The sequence below is a fragment of the Aquarana catesbeiana genome, linkage group LG03 (genome assembly GCF_042186555.1).
Source record: "Aquarana catesbeiana isolate 2022-GZ linkage group LG03, ASM4218655v1, whole genome shotgun sequence".
In the NCBI taxonomy this organism is placed as follows: domain Eukaryota; kingdom Metazoa; phylum Chordata; class Amphibia; order Anura; family Ranidae; genus Aquarana; species Aquarana catesbeiana.
Window position 1 is genome coordinate 664,686,796 of NC_133326.1, and position 18,350 is coordinate 664,705,145.

Here is an 18,350-nt window from a genome sequence, read left to right on the forward strand (position 1 = left end):
AAATTATATAAAGCTGCTAGCACAGCTGGATACAAACAGCAAAATAAACCCAAAAAGAAAAATGCAGTGCTTATATAAACTAATTAGGAAGTGGCGGTATTAAATGTGACCAAATACACCGCAAGATAAGTACAAATATGTGAATAATGTCCAGCAAGTGAAAATAATAAAAATATTAGGTGACAGAGAAAAAAGAAAATTAGATCGAAAAAAGTCCTGGCATCAGTAAATGTTGTCAGTAAGTTGATATCTCAGATGCATCTATGGAACAGATGACATCAAATGGAAACAAAATAAAAAGAGAGAGAGTCTTGTGAGAAGAATCGCCACCAATTGAATGAAGGCTTACCGGAAGCAGTAGACTTAAAGAGGCTTATACCACTTAAGTCAACCAGGCTTGTGGTGATGAACACAGTGTATAATGGAAAACCATGAGGGATCTACATCGCCTCAAACACAATTTCAGGCTTTAAACGGTACTGGTCAGCAGTAGGTTCACAATAAACATGCGGATGAAGTACAAATGGAGGGAAGGAGAGACAGAAGGTATCCTCTTGCTCACACGATTAAAGCAAAAATCAAAGAAAGGTTCCACATAGTGTGATATCCTTTAAAATTAATTTAATAAAAAAGAGGGTAAATGGAATACTCATGTTTCAGAAGTACATTAAAAGCTCATAAGTAGACATGGAAAGGCACGATGATGTTGGCAGAACTCGATCCGATGCGTTTCGTCTGATTAGACGTCATCTGGGGTCACTTGCTAGTAGTAAAGTAGTAAAGGAACGCTGGTGAGTATAGGATGGTGGGTGCTTTGCACTTTACCTTACATGGGCAAGTTGACAGTGTCTTTTTAAATAAGGATGACCATTTGGTTATTGCGGTATTCAGAAATCTGCCTGAGCTATGCTGAAAATTAGCCAAACTGCATTGCCAATTGGAAATTGATCATTTTAATGCATTCCTTTTAAACATAAAGATTGCTATTAAAATGTAAAATTTTCCTGGCGATTAAGAGTTTACCCTTCGGGTCACTAGGACCTCTGCCTGTTGACTTAAAAATTAGGTCAGCTAACATATTGTCAGCCTAAGAAAATTGCTTGGGTCCCATCCTAATATGCCCTACGCATGACCACATGGCTCAAGAAAGCAAGTAAAGGAGAGACATAAATGGCATTACTGTAATCTGAAGATGTGAAGAACTGATCTGTATCCTTGGTGAGAGGACATGTAATCCACATGGCTTAAGAAGTTGACAAGAGACTTAAGGACCATGACTATAGTATGAAGATGTGAAGTAGAATAAAAAAAAGCAATGTTTCTGAATTGCTATATGAGCTGAATGAATCTTAGTAAAAAATTGAAAGCAAACTAGTATCCTTGAATAGTACTGTACTTCTATTCTGTCATGACTTCAACCTGATGGTGACCCAACAATAGACAGCGCCTAAAATTAAAATGGCTCTTTTAAATGGGCTGATCCTAGAATTCTGTTAATGTGCTACCATGCATCAGCTTCACAATCCATCACTATTCCTATAGCAGTGAGGGTTGCTTTAGGAGTAGTGATGGATTGTTAATGAACTGTAAACTGTAAATGTCGCTGTACCATGGGTTTTGCTTTCCTCTTTAAAGGTATAATTAATCAGCTAACATTCCGCAAACCAGACTACTCCTATGGACAAACGATTACCTCTCCCGCAAGCACATGGTATGTTATTTACTCACCTCTTGAACTATTATTGTGTAGGCATGTTGGTACTTTTACATTGTGTTTTTTCTCCTTAGTACAGCATGGGATAATGCACCATGATCTATATTAGTTTATAAGGATAGGTAGAATCAAGGAGCATCATGACCACATATTGTACTTCAGAAGCAAATCCTATTGACCTATATCCTTGTAAATTACCATGGTGTTTGTATTATCATTTATATTACAGTCACCAAGATTGTTAAACAAACCACCCAAAAGTTAGATTTTCCTTGGATGTTAAATCCGCAAAATGTTCCTATAACTATTAGCACACAACATAATTATTGCTAATTTTTTTCTGATCAGATAGGTAAAATCAAAGAGACATCTAACTGGTGTCAGCTTGTTTAAGATGCACCTCAGAGCGTTTCCTTTGTTAAAATATGAAAAAAAAAAGATAAGTGTTTTATTCATTTAAAACGGAGTTGAAGTAAAAAAGAAATTCTGCCCTAGTTTCCTACCCACATTGACTTCTTAAATACTTTAAAGGTAGCAGAAGTTTTGAAATCAAGACCTTTTGGAACTGCTGCTCCAGAATCCCATGACGATCAATTACATGATCTTGGCTAAAGCTAAGTCTAATCCTACTATTAAATATAAGGGGAAAATGTCCAGGTGTTGGGTAACATAACGCACCATGCAATCACACAGCAGTAAATGTAAGTATCTCCAGGCTAATATTTATCTTTTGTGGCGTAAAGAGAACCAGTCAGGAACAGGCATTTCCAAAAATCTGACTTAGGACTCTTATGGTAGTTTAGGCTGACTTTTCAGGGATGGGTTTATGTGCTGTTGTTTACTCGTATTCTCTCCCTGTTGGCACGTTTAGCCTTGTTAGGGGCATTAGCAACAGAATTTGCGGTGAGATAAATCTGACCCTGCCTCTCAAAGCAGAAATGTCAGGCTGTAAGGCCTTGGGTTAATAATTGACTATCTATCTGTCTATTTGTCTGTCTATCTGTCTGTCTGGCCATCTATTTATCTATCTATGTATCTATCTATGTATCTATCTATCTATCTATCTATCTATCTATCTATCTATCTATCTATCTATCTATCTATCTATCTATCTATCTATCTATCTATCTATCTATTGCTTTTTTTCTCAAACAATAGGTGCTGGAACTCAACCACGACCCCCCAAAACCCCTCCCCCCACACACACCCTCCAAATTACATCAAATAGTGGGTGTGGTCAGTCAAATTTCAGTACGATGGTCTTAAAGGGGCAATAAATTCCAGGATTGCATCACATACAGAGTGCAGAGTTCAGGGGGGTTACACACAGAGTGCAGAGCTGTCACTTGTAAACACAGAAACCGGACTTCTGTGTTTACAAGTGATTGTGGTGAGCAGCCCCCCCCAAGGGTCTGAGCCAGAGGTGGTGGAACTGAGTTCCACCAAGTTCCCCCTGAAAAAAAAGCCCTGTATCTATCTATCTAGATAATTGCCCTCAGCCAGGTAAACAATTCTGATCACTCTTCAGGCCCATTAATCAGTCTAGGGGTATACTTTTTTGGATGCTTTAATGAAAACTTGAACTTGGATAGGTAGTGGGTAATTGTAGGACACTCCGGTAACTTTTAGTAGCGATTTGAGGACACTAAACTTTCTCCTTTAGAACTGTAAGCCAAGTCCTTGCACATGTAAAATGATGGACCTGGAGAGATTATTGAGCTGAGCTCTTCAAGGCGCCAGACACAATGTCCTCTTTAAACATGCTGACTCTAGCATTAGTGTTGGGGGAACGGTTCCGGCCAAGCAAAAGTTTGGCTGAACATTACCTGTTCCCCCGTTCGGCGAACACCCAAATTTGTGGGGTGCTTGGCAGGATGTTCACCCACAGAGTGCCCCACAATGAATTGTGTGCTGCACAGTGCATTCTAAGCCCTGATTGGGCAAAGCTTTGTCCAATCAGGGCACAGTGAATAGCTGGTTGTTAAGGAGCGAGGCCAGGAAACTGTCCGCCATGTCCTTAAAAACAGATGAATCATCAGCTGTCATTGGGCTTCCCCGCCGACAGCTGAATAAAAAGAAAAATTTCCGGCAATAGAAAAAAGTGAAAAAAACAATGTGGGGCCCCCCCATTCATACCAGGCCCTTTGGGTCCCCCCCAAAACCCATACCAGACCCTTATCCGAGCATGCAGCCTGAAAAAAGGAGGGGTGTGGAGACGCCAACTGTGGTAGCTTGTTTATGCAAAAATGAATGTTAGTGTAACAATTACACTTACTGGTTCGCAGGGTGGAGGTGTTTCTTTGAGATGGGAAGTGTCCTGGAATGTGCTGTTATCTTGTTTCCAGCTCGGATTTCATTCCTTCAGGCGTCTGGGTGTGGAGTCTGTAAACAGGCTGAACCACTGCATCCAGTGCATGGAAAGCTCCACGCTGACCACTCTTCCGCGCTCCACACCCCTCCTTTTTTCAACATTGATTATCAACAGAAGTAATGGACACCCTCTGAGGATGGCTGCCTCCTCATTCTAGAATTTACCTGCCTTATGTTAATGTGCTATTATAGCTACCATTGTACTATTTACCTTAGACATCACATGCTGCGGAGCGCCGGAGACCCCCCCTTTTTGTTTCCAAGCATGCAGCCTGGCAGGCCAGAAAAGTTGGGGCGAGTGAGCGCCCCCTTGAAATATACCAGGCCAAATGCCCTCAACATGGGGGATACTTTGGGACAGGGGGCTCTGCCCCCCCACCCCAAAGCACCTTGTTGGCAGCAGGCTTTTTGGAATCTGGAAGCCCTCTTTGACAAGAGGGCCCCCTGAAACTGGCCCCCTCCTATGTGAATGAGTATGGGGTACATTGTACCCCTACTCATTCACCAAAAAAAGTGTCAATAAGAAAAAAAAGCACAGTTTTTGACAATTCCCTTATTGAAAAAATAAAATATTAAAAAGAAATGTCCCCTGATGTAGATCCATCATCAATCACGATGCCCGCCGCACCGCTGGACCTTAAAAAGAAAACAAAATGCTCCACATCAGGAAGGCTGGCCGCCGAATGCCTGCTCCGCTGGGTGACAGTTCTTATGTAGGTAAGGGGCGGGACCATCTGATGACGTCACCTGGTGGCACTGGCCCTTGTGATTTCACCGATCCAGCATTCCAGATTCAGATAAGCCTCCCGCCTGCAGACCCCCACAACCACCACAAAGGGTTGTCGGGAATAGGCCCTTGTCCTCATTAACATAGTGAGAATGTGCTTTGGGGCAGAGCTGCCCCAAAGCATCCCCCCCGCCATGTTGAGGGCATGTGGTCTGGTAGGATTCAGATTTTTTTCTTTAGAAATGTCAGTTTTGCTGCAGCAGGTTCTATAGACTGCACAAATGCTCCACTTTACAGGCAAACTAAGAGGACCCCCCCAGGCACTATATTTAAATGAATTTTTCTTTGTTATTGTATCACTTTAAGCATCATTAAAATCACTGCTCCTGTAAAAGCTTGGATTTGCCCCCTTAATTACCAGGCCATTTTTTGCGATATAGCACTGCGTCGCTTTAACTGACAATTGCGCGGTCGTGCAACGCTGTACCCAAAGAAAATGTATGTCCTTTTTTTCCCCACAAATAGAGCTTTCTTTTGGTGGTATTTGATCACCTCTGCTGGGTTCTTTTTTCTTTTTGCGCTATAAACAAAAAAAGACCGACAAAAAAAAAACAATATTTTTTTACTTGTTGCTATAATAAATATCCCAAAAAAATATGTAAAAAAAAATGTCTTCATTACTTTAGGCCGATATGTATTCTTCTACATATTTTTGGTAAAAAATTGCAATAAGCGTATATTGATTGTTTTGCACAAACGTTATAGCGCCTACAAAATAGGGGATAGATTTATGGCACTTTTATTATTAATTATTTTCTTTACTAGTAATGGCGGTGATCTGCGATTTTTAGCGGGACTTCTACATTGCGGCGGACAGATCGGACACTTTTGACACTCTTTTGGGACCATTGACATTTATACAGGGAGCAGAGCTAAAAATAGTCACTGATTACTATATAAATGTCACTGGCAGGAAAGGGGTTAACACTAGAGGGCGATCAAGGGGTTAAGTGTTCCCTAGGTAGGTGTTTCTAACTGTGGGGACAGTGTAGTGACTGGAGGAGAAGACAGATTGCTGTTCCTAATCACTAAGAACAGCAGATCTGTCTATCCTCGCCTGACAGAACGGGGATCTGTCTGTTTACATTGAGAGATCCCCGTTATGTCTCTCTCAGGAGCCATCGTTGGTGGCCCCCTAGTTTTAAAGCAGCCGACGTCCAATGGTGGCGATTCACCCAGGAGAGCCAACCTGCCACAGTACAACTGTGGCGGCTGCTCTTTAAGTGGTTAAAAACTTTTTGCCCCCCAGGGCAGTACCCGGGTCCCCATACCCTTTTTTATAGCCAATAACTTGCATATAAGCCTTCAAAGTGTGGACCTTTGATATTTTTCATGTTCGAGTCTCAAATACTTTAATAGAGTTTGCAGCATGGGGCCAAACTTTTTTCTTTTTCGGTAGCTCTGATGTGAACCAAACAGGGGGGCCCATCTCTATCTAGCATAAGAGGGATGGTAGCAGCACACAGTCTTCAGGATATCCCACACCAGTCTGTACTCACTAATGTCCTTGGATAATTGGTTGCCACCTTTCAATACCTTCAAGACACTTTCACCCCGTGATACCAGACTAGATCCTCAGATGATTAGTCATCTTCAGCAAACTCCCAGTAAAGTAAGCCTCCAACAGAATTGGGAAACAGGAAAAAAATCATCTATTTATCCATCTTCTACACACCTTTTCTGGTTATCAGAACTGATTGTTACATATTTCTCACAGGCTTACTGCTTATATTGTCAAGATATTTTCATTGGCCGATAACCTTTTTCGAGATGACAACCTTGTAATCTGTAATTCTGTTAAGTGGCTGCTGTTACTTAGACAGAAACCTGATGGACTGTTTGAAGAATCCACTCCAGTCTCCAATCAGGAAATGATGGTAGGAACTGAAATCACCTCATTCAACATGACATATAGAGTAAAATGAAAGAACATTGGATGGATGGACGAACTGACAGATGGATGGATTGATTAATGGACGGAGATATGGATGGATGGGTGGACAGATCATTAGATGGGCAGTCAATGGATGGAAGGAAGGATCAGTGGGTAATGAGCGAATTAACCACTTAAGCCCCGGACAATTTGGCTGGCAAAAGACCAGAGCGTTTTTTTGCGATTCGGCACTGCGTCATTTTAACTGACAATTGCGGGGTCCTGCGACGTGGCTTCCAAACAAAATTGACGTCCTTTTTTCCCACAAATAGAGCTTTCTTTTGGTGGTATTTGATCACCTCTGCGGTTTTTATTTTTTGCGCTATAAACAAAAAAACAGCAACAATTTTGAAAAAAATGCAATATTTTTTACTTCTTGCTATAATAAATATCCCCAAAAAATATATAAAAAAACATTTTTTTTCCTCAGTTTAGGCCGATACGTATTCTTCTGCATATTTTTGGTAAAAAAATCGCAATAAGCGTTTATTGATTGGTTTGCGCAAAAGTTATCGCGTCTACAAAAAAGGGGATAGTTTTATGGCATTTTTATTTTTAATTTTTTTTTACTACCCTGTTTCCCCCGAACATAAGACCTAATGTGATTGTCGGTGATGGCTGCAATATAAGCCCTACCCCCAAATAGGCCCTAGTTAAAGTCCTTGTAGGTCTTATTTTCAGGGTAGGGCTTATTTTTGGGGAAACAGGGTAGGGCTTATTTGGGGGGTAGGGCTTATATTGCAGCCATCACTGACAATCACGCTAGGTCTTATTTTCGGGGAAACAGGGTAGTAATGGCGGTGATCTGCGATTTTCATTGGGACTGCGACATTATGGCGGACACATCGAACATTTTTGACACATTTTTGGGACAATTGTCATTTATACAGCAAACAGTGCTATACAAATGCATTGATTCCTGTGTAAATGACACTGGCAGTGAAGGGGTTAACCACTAGGGGGCAGTGAAGGGGTTAAGTGTGTCCTAAGGAGGGATTCTAACTGTGGGGGGGCATGGCTATGTGTGACACGACACTGATCATCGCTCCCGATTACAGGGAGTCGTGATCAGTGTCAGTGACACTAGGCAGAACGGGGAAATGCTTGTTTACATTAGCATTTCCCCGTTCTTCCTCTCCGTGAGACGATCGCGGGTATCCCCGCGGAGATCGAATCCGCGGGACCCGTGATCACACTCACGGAGGTTGTGGCGGGCTTCTTAAAGGCCAACGTACATGTACGTTAATCTGCCTGTACGTGCCCTTCTGCCGACGTATATCGGCGTGAGACGGTCGGCAAGCGGTTAATGGATGGAAGGATGGGTAGATAATGGGCGGATGGATGAAAGGAAGGATGGAATTCTGGAATAGTCACTATACATACTGTATCTCTTTATTTTTCCTCATTTGTTGCTCTCAGGGATACTCATCCTCTTTCATGCACTTCCTGTCTACCTTTGCCCCAGTGTCAACTATACCACATTGCTCTGGTAATGACAATTGTGGGCCACGCCTGCACAATGCATGTCAGCATGGTTGATACTAGTTTCCAACAGGGGTTGACAAAGCTGACAAAGCAGAACCACAATTTGAAGCCAGTAGTCACCCTATAACAGGAAGTGCCGGAAAATGACCTTCATAGCAGGATTTGCCAGGTATTATTTAAATGAAAGCTGTAGGTTTAAAAATATTGAAAACATTTTTGGAGTTGTATTAACATGTTAAAGCTTTTATGAGATTTAAAGTGTATGTAAACACTCACCTTGTAAAACCACCCATTTAGTTTAAAATAGAAATTAAAGGCAAAACATGTATGTGTGTGTATATATGTATGTATATATATATATATATATATATATATATATATATATATATATAGTGGGGACGGAAAGTATTCAGACCCCCTTAAATTTTTCACTCTTAGTTATATTGCAGCCATTTGCTAAAATCATTTAAGTTTTTTTCCTCATTAATGTACACACAGCACCCCATATTGACAGAAAAACACAGAATTGTTGACATTTTTGCAGATTTATTAAAAAAGAAAAACTGAAATATCACATGGTCCTAAGTATTCAGACCCTTTGCTCAGTATTTAGTAGAAGCACCCTTTTGATCTAATACAGCCATGAGTCTTTTTGGGAAAGATGCAACAAGTTTTTCACACCTGGATTTGGGGATCCTCTGCCATTCCTCCTTGCAGATCCTCTCCAGTTCTGTCAGGTTGGATGGGAAACGTTGGTGGACAGCCATTTTTAGGTCTCTCCAGAAATGCTCAATTGGGTTTAAGTCAGGGCTCTGGCTGGGCCATTCAAGAACAGTCACAGAGTTGTTGTGAAGCCACTCCTTCGTTATTTTAGCTGTGTGCTTAGGGTCATTGTCTTGTTGGAAGGTAAACCTTTGGCCCAGTCTGAGGTCCTGAGCACTCTGGAGAAGGTTTTCGTCCAGGATATCTCTGTACTTCCCAAAGGCCTTCCATTTAAGGATTATGGAGGCCACTGTGCTCTTAGGAACCTTAAGTGCAGCAGAAATTTTTTTGTAACCTTGGCCAGATCTGTGCCTTGCCACAATTCTGTCTCTGAGCTCTTCAGGAAGTTCCTTTGACCTCATGATTCTCATTTGCTCTGACATGCACTGTGAGCTGTAAGGTCTTATATAGACAGGTGTGTGGCTTTCCTAATCAAGTCCAATCAGTATAATCAAACACTGCTGGACTCAAATGAAGGTGTAGAACCATCTCAAGGATGATCAGAAGAAATGGACAGTTAAATATATGAGTGTCACAGCAAAGGGTCTGAATACTTAGGACCATGTGATATTCAGTTTTTCTTTTTTAATAAATCTGCAAAAATTCAACAATTCTGTGTTTTTCTGTCAATATGGGGTGCTGTGTGTACATTAATGAGGAAAAAAAAATAACTTAAATGATTTTAGCAAATGGCTGCAATATAACAAAGAGTGAAAAATTTAAGGGGGTCTGAATACTTTCTGTACCCACTGTATATATATATATATATATATATATATATATATATATATATATATATATATATATATATATATATGAAAAACATTACAAATACTGTTTTTCCCCTTTATTTCCCTCTGCTCTCATAAAAGCTAGGGGAGGAGAAACAGCAGCACACTGGTCTTCCCAGTGAATGGCTGTGCTGGGGGGACCTGTCAGGACAGGTTTGATCATTAGACTGGATTCACACCTATGCATTTTTAGTGCTTTTTGCATTTTGCAGATTTGCACTACATTCCATTTAACATGGTTTCCTATGCGTCACGTTCTGTAGTGAAATTGTACAAAATGCAAAAAGCACTAAAAATGCATAGGTGTGAATCCAGCCTTAGAGGAGAGCAGGCTCAGTTCCCAACACAGCTAGAAAACGGACCACACTGTGCTTTCATGCCTAGTGTGGTTGGTTTTTAGGAGTAAAGCAGAGTGACTGGCAGGGACACCAGGGATTTCACACAAAGGAAGCAATACATAGAGAAAAGGATAATTTTTTATACATGTACATGTTACAGCAGGCACATATCAGGAATATGAAATGTTGGGATTACATATTCTTTAAGTAATTGTGTCTACTTAAAGAGGAGGTCCAGCCCCCCCCCCCCCCCGGGGAAAAATTAAAAGTCAGCAGCTTCAAATACTGTAGCTGCTGTCTTTTAATATATGGACACTTACTTGTCCAGGGCACCCCAGCCGATCTTAGTAAGCCTTCACAGCCGGTTCCTTGCTGTGCGTGCGCGAAGCGCGCTGCGCTTTCTAATTGACCCTGCGGCGGAGGAAGGAGGAGGGGGGCTGAACTTCCGAGAGTCGGCGCCATCCCTGGAAGTAGGGAACAAAAACAGGTACCGGTTCCCCCCTCCCCCCTAAAAGGTGCCAAATGTGGCATCGAAGGGGTGGAGGAGACGGAGAAGCGAAAGTTCCACTTTTGAGTGGAACTACGCTTTAAGCAAGTTAGATCTGCAGTACATTAAACGTTATAATGCTCTTTTATCCTGGTTGCACCATGGCCATACTTTTTATATTACAGGATTCTCTAAAGACTGTAGTTGTTGGAATTGGTATATTTATAAATAAAGTTTTAACACTTATTCCTTAGGCCATAAACCAGTCAAATTATTGTTTTTGGAGCATTTGTTTGAGTTTCTAATGGTTAGTGGAGTAACATCAGCATTAATTTCAGACTGAAGCAAAGAGAAAATTTCAAAGAAATTGCAGGACAATTTTATGGGTATGGTAGACGCACCAACTAGAAATAAAACATTACTGGATCTACTGATTACCAACAATACAGACCTGATCACAGATGTGGAAATACGGGGCAATTTAGGTAACAGCGATCACAGGTCAATTAGTTTCAGTATAAATCACACAAATAGGAAACACGAAGGGAACACAAAGACACTGAATTTCAAAAGAGCCAACTTCCCTAAACTACAAACCTTGCTGAAAGGCATAAATTGGGATAAAATATTAGGAACAAAGAATACGGAGGGAAATGGGTTTGCTTTAAGAGCATATTAAATAAGGGCATTAGCCAATGTATCCCATTGGGTAATAAATTTAAAAGAGCGAACAAAAATCCTGGATGGCTTAACTCCAATGTAAAAATGCGTATAAAAGCAAAGGAGAAGGCCTTCAAAAAATACAAGGTTGAGGGATCATCCTCAGCATTCAGACTTTATAAAGAATGCAATAAGAAATGTAAGGGTGCAATTAGGACGGCTAAGATAGAACATGAAAGACACATAGCGGAGGAGAGCAAAAAAAAATCCCAAGAAATTCTTTAAGTATGTAAACAGTAAAAAAGGGAGGACAGACCATATTGGCCCCATAAAGAATGAGGAAGGACATCTGGTTACAAAGGATGGGGAGATGGCAAAGGTATTGAATTTATTCTTCTCCTCAGTATTCACGAGTGAATCGGGGGGCTTCAGTAACCAAAACTGCAGTGTTTATCCTCATGACACAACACAGGAAGCACCTACATGGTTAACAGAGGATGGAATTAAAATTAGACTTGAGAAACTTAACATTAATAAATCACCGGGACCAGATGGCTTGCATCCGAGGGTACTTAGGGAACTCAGTCAGGTGATTGCCAGACCGTTGTTCCTAATTTTTACAGACAGTCTATTGACTGGAATGGTACCAGCTGATTGGAGAAAAGCCAATGTAGCACCAATATTTAAAAAGGGCCCAAAAAACATCCCTGGGAATTACAGACCAGTTAGCCTAACATCAATAGTATGTAAACTCTTGGAGGGGATGATAAGGGACTATATACAAGATTTTAGTAATAAGAATGATATCATTAGCAGTAATCAGCATTGATTCATGAAGAATCGTTCTTGCCAAACCAATCTATTAACCTTCTATGAGGAGGTGAGTTGCCATCTAGATAAAGGAAGGCCCGTAGACGTGGTGTATCTGGATTTTGCAAAAGCATTTGACACAGTTCCCCATAAATGTTTACTGTACAAAATAAGGTCCGTTGGCATGGACCATAGAGTGAGTACATGGATTGAAAACTGGCTACAAGGGCGTGTTCAGAGGGTGGTGGTAAATGGGGAGTACTCAGAATGGTCAGGGGTGGGTAGTGGGGTTCCCCAGGGTTCTGTGCTGGGACCAATCCTATTTAATTTGTTCATAAACGACCTGGAGGATGGGATAAACAGTTCAATCTCTGTATTTGCAGACGATACTAAGCTAAGCAGGGCAACAACTTCTCCGCAGGATGTGGAAATCTTGCAAAAAGACCTGAACAAATTAATGGGGTGGGCTACTACATGGCAATGTAGAAAAATGTAAAATAATGCATTTGGGTGGCAAAAATATGAATGCAATCTATACACTGGGGGGAGAACCTCTGGGGGAATCTAGGATGGAAAAGGACCTGGGGGTCCTAGTAGATGATAGGCTCAGCAATGGCATGCAATGCCAAGCTGCTGCTAATAAAGCAAACAGAATATTGGCATGCATTAAAAGGGGGATCAACTCCAGAGATAAAACGATAATTCTCCCACTCTACAAGACTCTGGTCCGGCCGCACCTGGAGTATGCTGTCCAGTTCTGGGCACCAGTCCTCAGGAGGGATGTACTGGAAATGGAGCGAGTACAAAGAAGGGCAACAAAGCTAATAAAGGGTCTGGAGGATCTTAGTTATGAGGAAAGGTTGCGAGCACTGAACTTATTCTCTCTGGAGAAGAGACGCTTGAGAGGGGATATGATTTCAATTTACAAATACTGTACTGGTGACCCCACAATAGGGATAAAACTTTTTCGCAGAAGAGAGTTTAATAAGACTCGTGGCCACTCATTGCAATTAGAAGAAAAGAGGTTTAACCTTAAACTACGTAGAGGGTTCTTTACTGTAAGAGCGGCAAGGATGTGGAATTCCCTTCCACAGGCGGTGGTCTCAGCGGGGAGCATTGATAGCTTTAAGAAACTATTAGATAATCACCTGAATGAACGCAACATACAGGGATATGTAATGAAATACTGACACATAATCACACACATAGGTTGGACTTGATGGACTTGTGTCTTTTTTCAACCTCACCTACTATGTAACTATGTAACTATGTAAGATGGAAAATTTTGTCGAACAAATTCAATTCTAATGCCCCGTACGCACGGTCGGATTTTCCGACAGAAAATGTTCAATGGGAGCTTGTTGTCGGAAATTCCGACCCTATGTAGGCTCCATCGGAATTTCCGTCACACAAGATTTGAGATCTGGATTTTGTTGTCGGAAATTCCGATCGTGTGTACACAATTCCGACGCACAAAGTTCCACGCATGCTCGGAATCAAGCAGAAGAGCCGTACTGGCTATTGAACGTCATTTTTCTTGGCTCGTCGTACGTGTTGTACGTCACCGCGTTCTTGACTTTCGAAATTCCCGACAAAATTTGTGTGACCGCGTGTATGCAAGACAAGTTTGAGCCAACATCCGTCGGAAAAAAATCCATGGATTTTGTTGTCGGAATGTGCGTTCGTGTGTATGCGGTACTGTGAATTTGTTTTTTGTTTCGGAAAACGCATACATATTGCAACCTGTTCAATACATCCATTGAAATAGCAGGTCTGGATGAAATTTCTGGATGAAATTTTAAGGGCTTTCAAATGAAATCAATTGACTTAATGATGGCAAGAAAGAATGTCCTTAGGAACAATTTTCTAGGAACATTGCAAAAAAAGGGAAAACCCAGCAGAAAACAAAACTGAACCCAATTCCTTTGCTCAAATCCAAAAGTGAGCAGAGTAGGAAGCCCAAACAAAGTCATTTTGATCTAATGTAAAATTTTAGTGACTCATTTTTGGTTGGTTTACTAAAGGCAAGTAGTCTCTGCAAAGCATACTCAATGGTGTATACGTGTAGCTCTCAAGTGTTTGGGTTGATTAACACAACCCAAACATTAACATAAAAAAATGAATCACAAAATCTTGGTAAATAAAATTAGACTTTCGTCTCATTAGACCCCAGATGAAGTCTAATGAGACGAAATGCTTTGGGAGTAATCCACTGCCGCCATTATTTTATACAAGCATTTGAAATCCCTTTCCAAATGTAAGTGTTTTACTTTTAATAAATTTTAATAGTTCATACAGAATTATGCTATGTGGCCATCTTTTTCCATTTTCCCTATCCAATTGACCATTATCCACATCTTCTGACGTACAACCACCTTGCATGGAGACCGATTTCTCATGAGGTTCCGGGATGTTCTGGGTTCCAACCACAGAGGATTCCTAAGACTCCATCCTGGTTGTCGGCTGACAATGTAAGCCTGTTTGACTCACAGAACGTATGATCTTCTGAGTTCAAACCATCCGGTAAGCTTACATCTACCTCTACCTCCACTATATTGGATGCCTATGCAGTGATTAGGACCTCCAATCTATTCACTATACACTGTGGACCTTTAATCACCCATTACACACTGTGGATTTTAAAGAACTTCACAGACTTATTTATTTATTTATTTACGTTTTTGCACAAACTTTTTTGTATCTAGTTTTTTAGTCACTTATATGGTACATATCACATGTGTTTTTTTTATAATTTTTGTACATTTTTTCAGTTATTATGGTTTGCAGATTTACCTAATTTTATTTACCAAGATTTTGTGATTCACTTTTTTATGTTAATGGTTGGGTTGTGTTCATCAACCCAAACACTTGAGCGCTACACGTATACACCTTTGTGATTTTAAACAAAAATATCTGTTTGTTGTGTTAGCTGCTACCACTAGTTTAGGCAGCGCGGGGTACCTCTTTACACTATAAGCATACTCAATGACATGCAATGAAAAAAAACCCTGGATTTTTGCTTGCACGTGATTGAATCATGTGCGTCATCAAAGTTTCACCTCAGTCACCAAGCTCTGAAGATAATGGCCTTGCAAAGGGCAACTTCCATTGCCAAGTGAACAGTCTATAGGTCTTTAGTAAATGACCCCCATTGCGAGCAAGTTCATTTAAACAAAAACATATAAACCTACAAAAGTGACAGCAGAAAAAAGACCAAGTGGTCCATCGTGTTTTTTGATCTATGTTTGTCCCAAGCATTTTTGAAACCACTTACTGTTGACTGACTTACTAAGTGTAGGATTCTACTACAGTTCTCAGGGGACAGCAGAAGTAAGGGAAAAGTTAAATCATTAAATGTACAAATTTTCTTGCTTTTCTAAGATATTTTGAACTCTAACATATGATGGAACTGATGTATATTTGGCTTTCGTGTGTCTTGCTTATATTTTCTCTTTTGTCTAGGGTGGAAACAAAAGAACTAGCAATGAACTGAAGACTACACTGACAGCTTTTGTTCTTGTGGCCATTCTGGAAAGCCGGAAGATATGTAATAATTTTGTTTCTGTAGGTGACCAGACAAGATTCCTTTTCACCACACTTTTACCTCATACAACTCTCTCTCTCTTCATATTCTTGCATTTCCTTAAAGTGGAGGTTCACACAAATTCTTAACTTAATCTTATCCCCTTCAGTTAATTGCATAGTTGTTCAAATGACCCAAGAAACATTTTTTAGCACTGTAATTACCTTTGTATTGTAGTTTATTCTGGCACTTCCTGTATCTCACTCCCGCGGGAGTAGGCGTGTTTATTGCCTTTCACCGGCACCGCACTTTTTTCCTGGGAGCTTAGTGTCAGGCTTCCCAAGATTCAGTGCGGAACCCCGCCCTGCGAAATCTCGAGCGATCTTGGAACCAAGTGACGCCGGTCACGTGATGAGGGCGTGTCTTTTTTGTTTGTATAGGTTTGGTTGGCATCACAACAAGGCGGGAACTTCCGACGACGCCGCCCGTTGTGATGGCAACCCGGAATTTTACGGCGTTGCTCGCCGTAAACACTGAGCATATGCGGGAACGAGCGGTGAATGCTGGGAGCTCAACATTCACCGCATCCAGGAAATCAATGCTTGGGGGCTTCACATGCCCACAAGATGGAAACGGCTATCATCACATTTTATAACTTTTTCTTACGTACGAAAACAGACAGAGGCTGAAATATTACACCCAAACTGTGAGTTTTACTTTGTGATTGGGAAAGTGTCTCAATGACTTAAAAAAAAAAAATTATTGGTCGCCGGACCTCCGCTTTAACATGTAAAAGAAAAGGCACTCTAATTACCTTTCCGGTGCCCCATGTCTTGAAACGTCACCACTTAACTGTTCTCCAGCCACTGCAGGTATTCTACCCATCAGTTGGGTCAAGTATCTGCTCTCCTCGCTGCATGCCATTGTTTCTCGTGTTGGCATGTATGTCTGTAAGGGTTTATAAACAAGGCCTGGGGAATGCCCAGGAAAAAAATTCCAAGCCTACTTACCACCAGCTCGCAGACAACCAAATTAACCTGTCTAACAGTATGCATTAAAAACAGGGGTTTAGTCCGCACGCATTTGCAAACGCATGCGTAAGCCACAGAGCCTCGTCACGGCACCCTGATATCTGTGGTCCTAACACTAAAATATGAGTGTCCCCTGTCTGTAAGGGTGCCTGTGATTGGCAGGCTATTAGCACCAAATTTCCAAGTTCCCACCCCGCTTCTTCTTGGATAGGACAGGACCCACCTGCAGGTAGTTGATAGCCTTTGCCATATCGTGCCTATCTCCTTGCCAGAGGTCTTTCCACAACATCTCTGGCTGTTAGCTTTTATATTCACAAGAAAGGTATGTCCACGCCAAAGTTATAGTTTCAGCACTTTACTGTTGGTCATCAAAAATGGCAGTGACAAATCACATCACACAGATATACTATTTGGGGTGACCTGGCATAATTCGCCAATCACATATATTGTAGTGGACATACCATAGCAATCAATATGTGAAAGCCACATATCGCACATCACTGTTAAGCCATCTTCCCTTAGATCAGTGGTTCTCAACTCCTGTCCTCAGGACCCACTAACAGGCCAGGTTTGCAGAATAACTGAAATAATCACAGGTGATATCATTCGCTGCTCAGTGATTGCAGTATTCTAGTCTGTATCTCCCCAAGGTAATACTTAAAATCTGGCCTGTTAGTGGGTCAAGAGGACAGGAGTTGAGAACCACTGGCTTGGAGCCTCTCTCGCTCATTCCCAGAGTCATTAGTAAATCACTCAGAGGGCTTGACTTGCCTATTAGGCTCTATGCATCCAGTGCACAACACCCTGCATGTCGCACCGGAGACAGGACTGCTCCAGCTGCTCCTCTAGTTTCTGTACACTTCTACCAGGACCTCTAGGGGAACAGCACTCACAACTAGGGATGGGCTTTATGTTCGGGTCGAACATGAGTTAGACTCGAACATTGGTTGTTCGCCCGTTCGCCGAACAGTGAACAATTTGGGGTGTTCGCTGCAAATTCGAAAGCCGTGGAACACCCTTTAAAAGTCTATGGGAGAAATCAAAAGTGCTAATTTTAAAGGCTTATATGCATGGTATTGTCATAAAAAGTGTTTGGGGACCCGGGTCCTGCCCCAGGGGACTTGTATCAATGCAAAAAAAATTTTAAAAACAGCCATTTTTTCGGGAGCAGTGATTTTAATAATGCTTAAAGGGAAACAATAAAAGTGTAATATTCCTTTAAATTTCCTACCTGGGGAGTGTCTATAGTGTGCCTGTAAAGGGGCGCATGTTTCCCGTGTTTATAACAGTCCGAGAGCAAAATGACATTTCACAGGAAAAAAAGTCATTTAAAAGTGCTAGAGCTAGTGCTGGCTATAATGAATTGTCTGGAAAAAAAGTCATGTAAAAGTACTAGAGCTAGTGCAGGCTATAATGAATTGTTGGGAAAAAAAAGTCATTTAAAAGTGCTAGAGCTAGTGCCGGCTATAATGAATTGTCGGACCGGCAATACACATAAAAGTTCATTGATAAAAACGGCATGGAATTTCCCCACAGGGGAACCCTGAACCAAAATTTTTTTAAAAATGCGTGGAGGTCCCCCTAAATTCCATACCAGGCCCTTCAGGTCTGGTATGGATATTAAGGGGAACCCCACACCGAAATTTAATAAAAAATGGC

The 18,350-nt window shown here is 41.2% G+C and overlaps 1 protein-coding gene across 2 annotated transcripts in view; it reads left to right on the top strand.

Annotated features, from left to right (window-relative positions):
* Positions 1 to 18,350, top strand: part of LOC141133436 (A.superbus venom factor 1-like) — a 224,820-nt gene that overhangs the window by 118,655 nt on the left and 87,815 nt on the right. For both annotated transcript variants that reach the window (XM_073622823.1, XM_073622824.1), the window contains exons 24-26: positions 1,636 to 1,711; positions 6,589 to 6,748; positions 15,600 to 15,701. In XM_073622823.1, the coding sequence (XP_073478924.1) occupies positions 1,636 to 1,711; positions 6,589 to 6,748; positions 15,600 to 15,701 (338 nt within the window). The remainder of the gene's footprint in view (positions 1 to 1,635; positions 1,712 to 6,588; positions 6,749 to 15,599; positions 15,702 to 18,350) is intronic.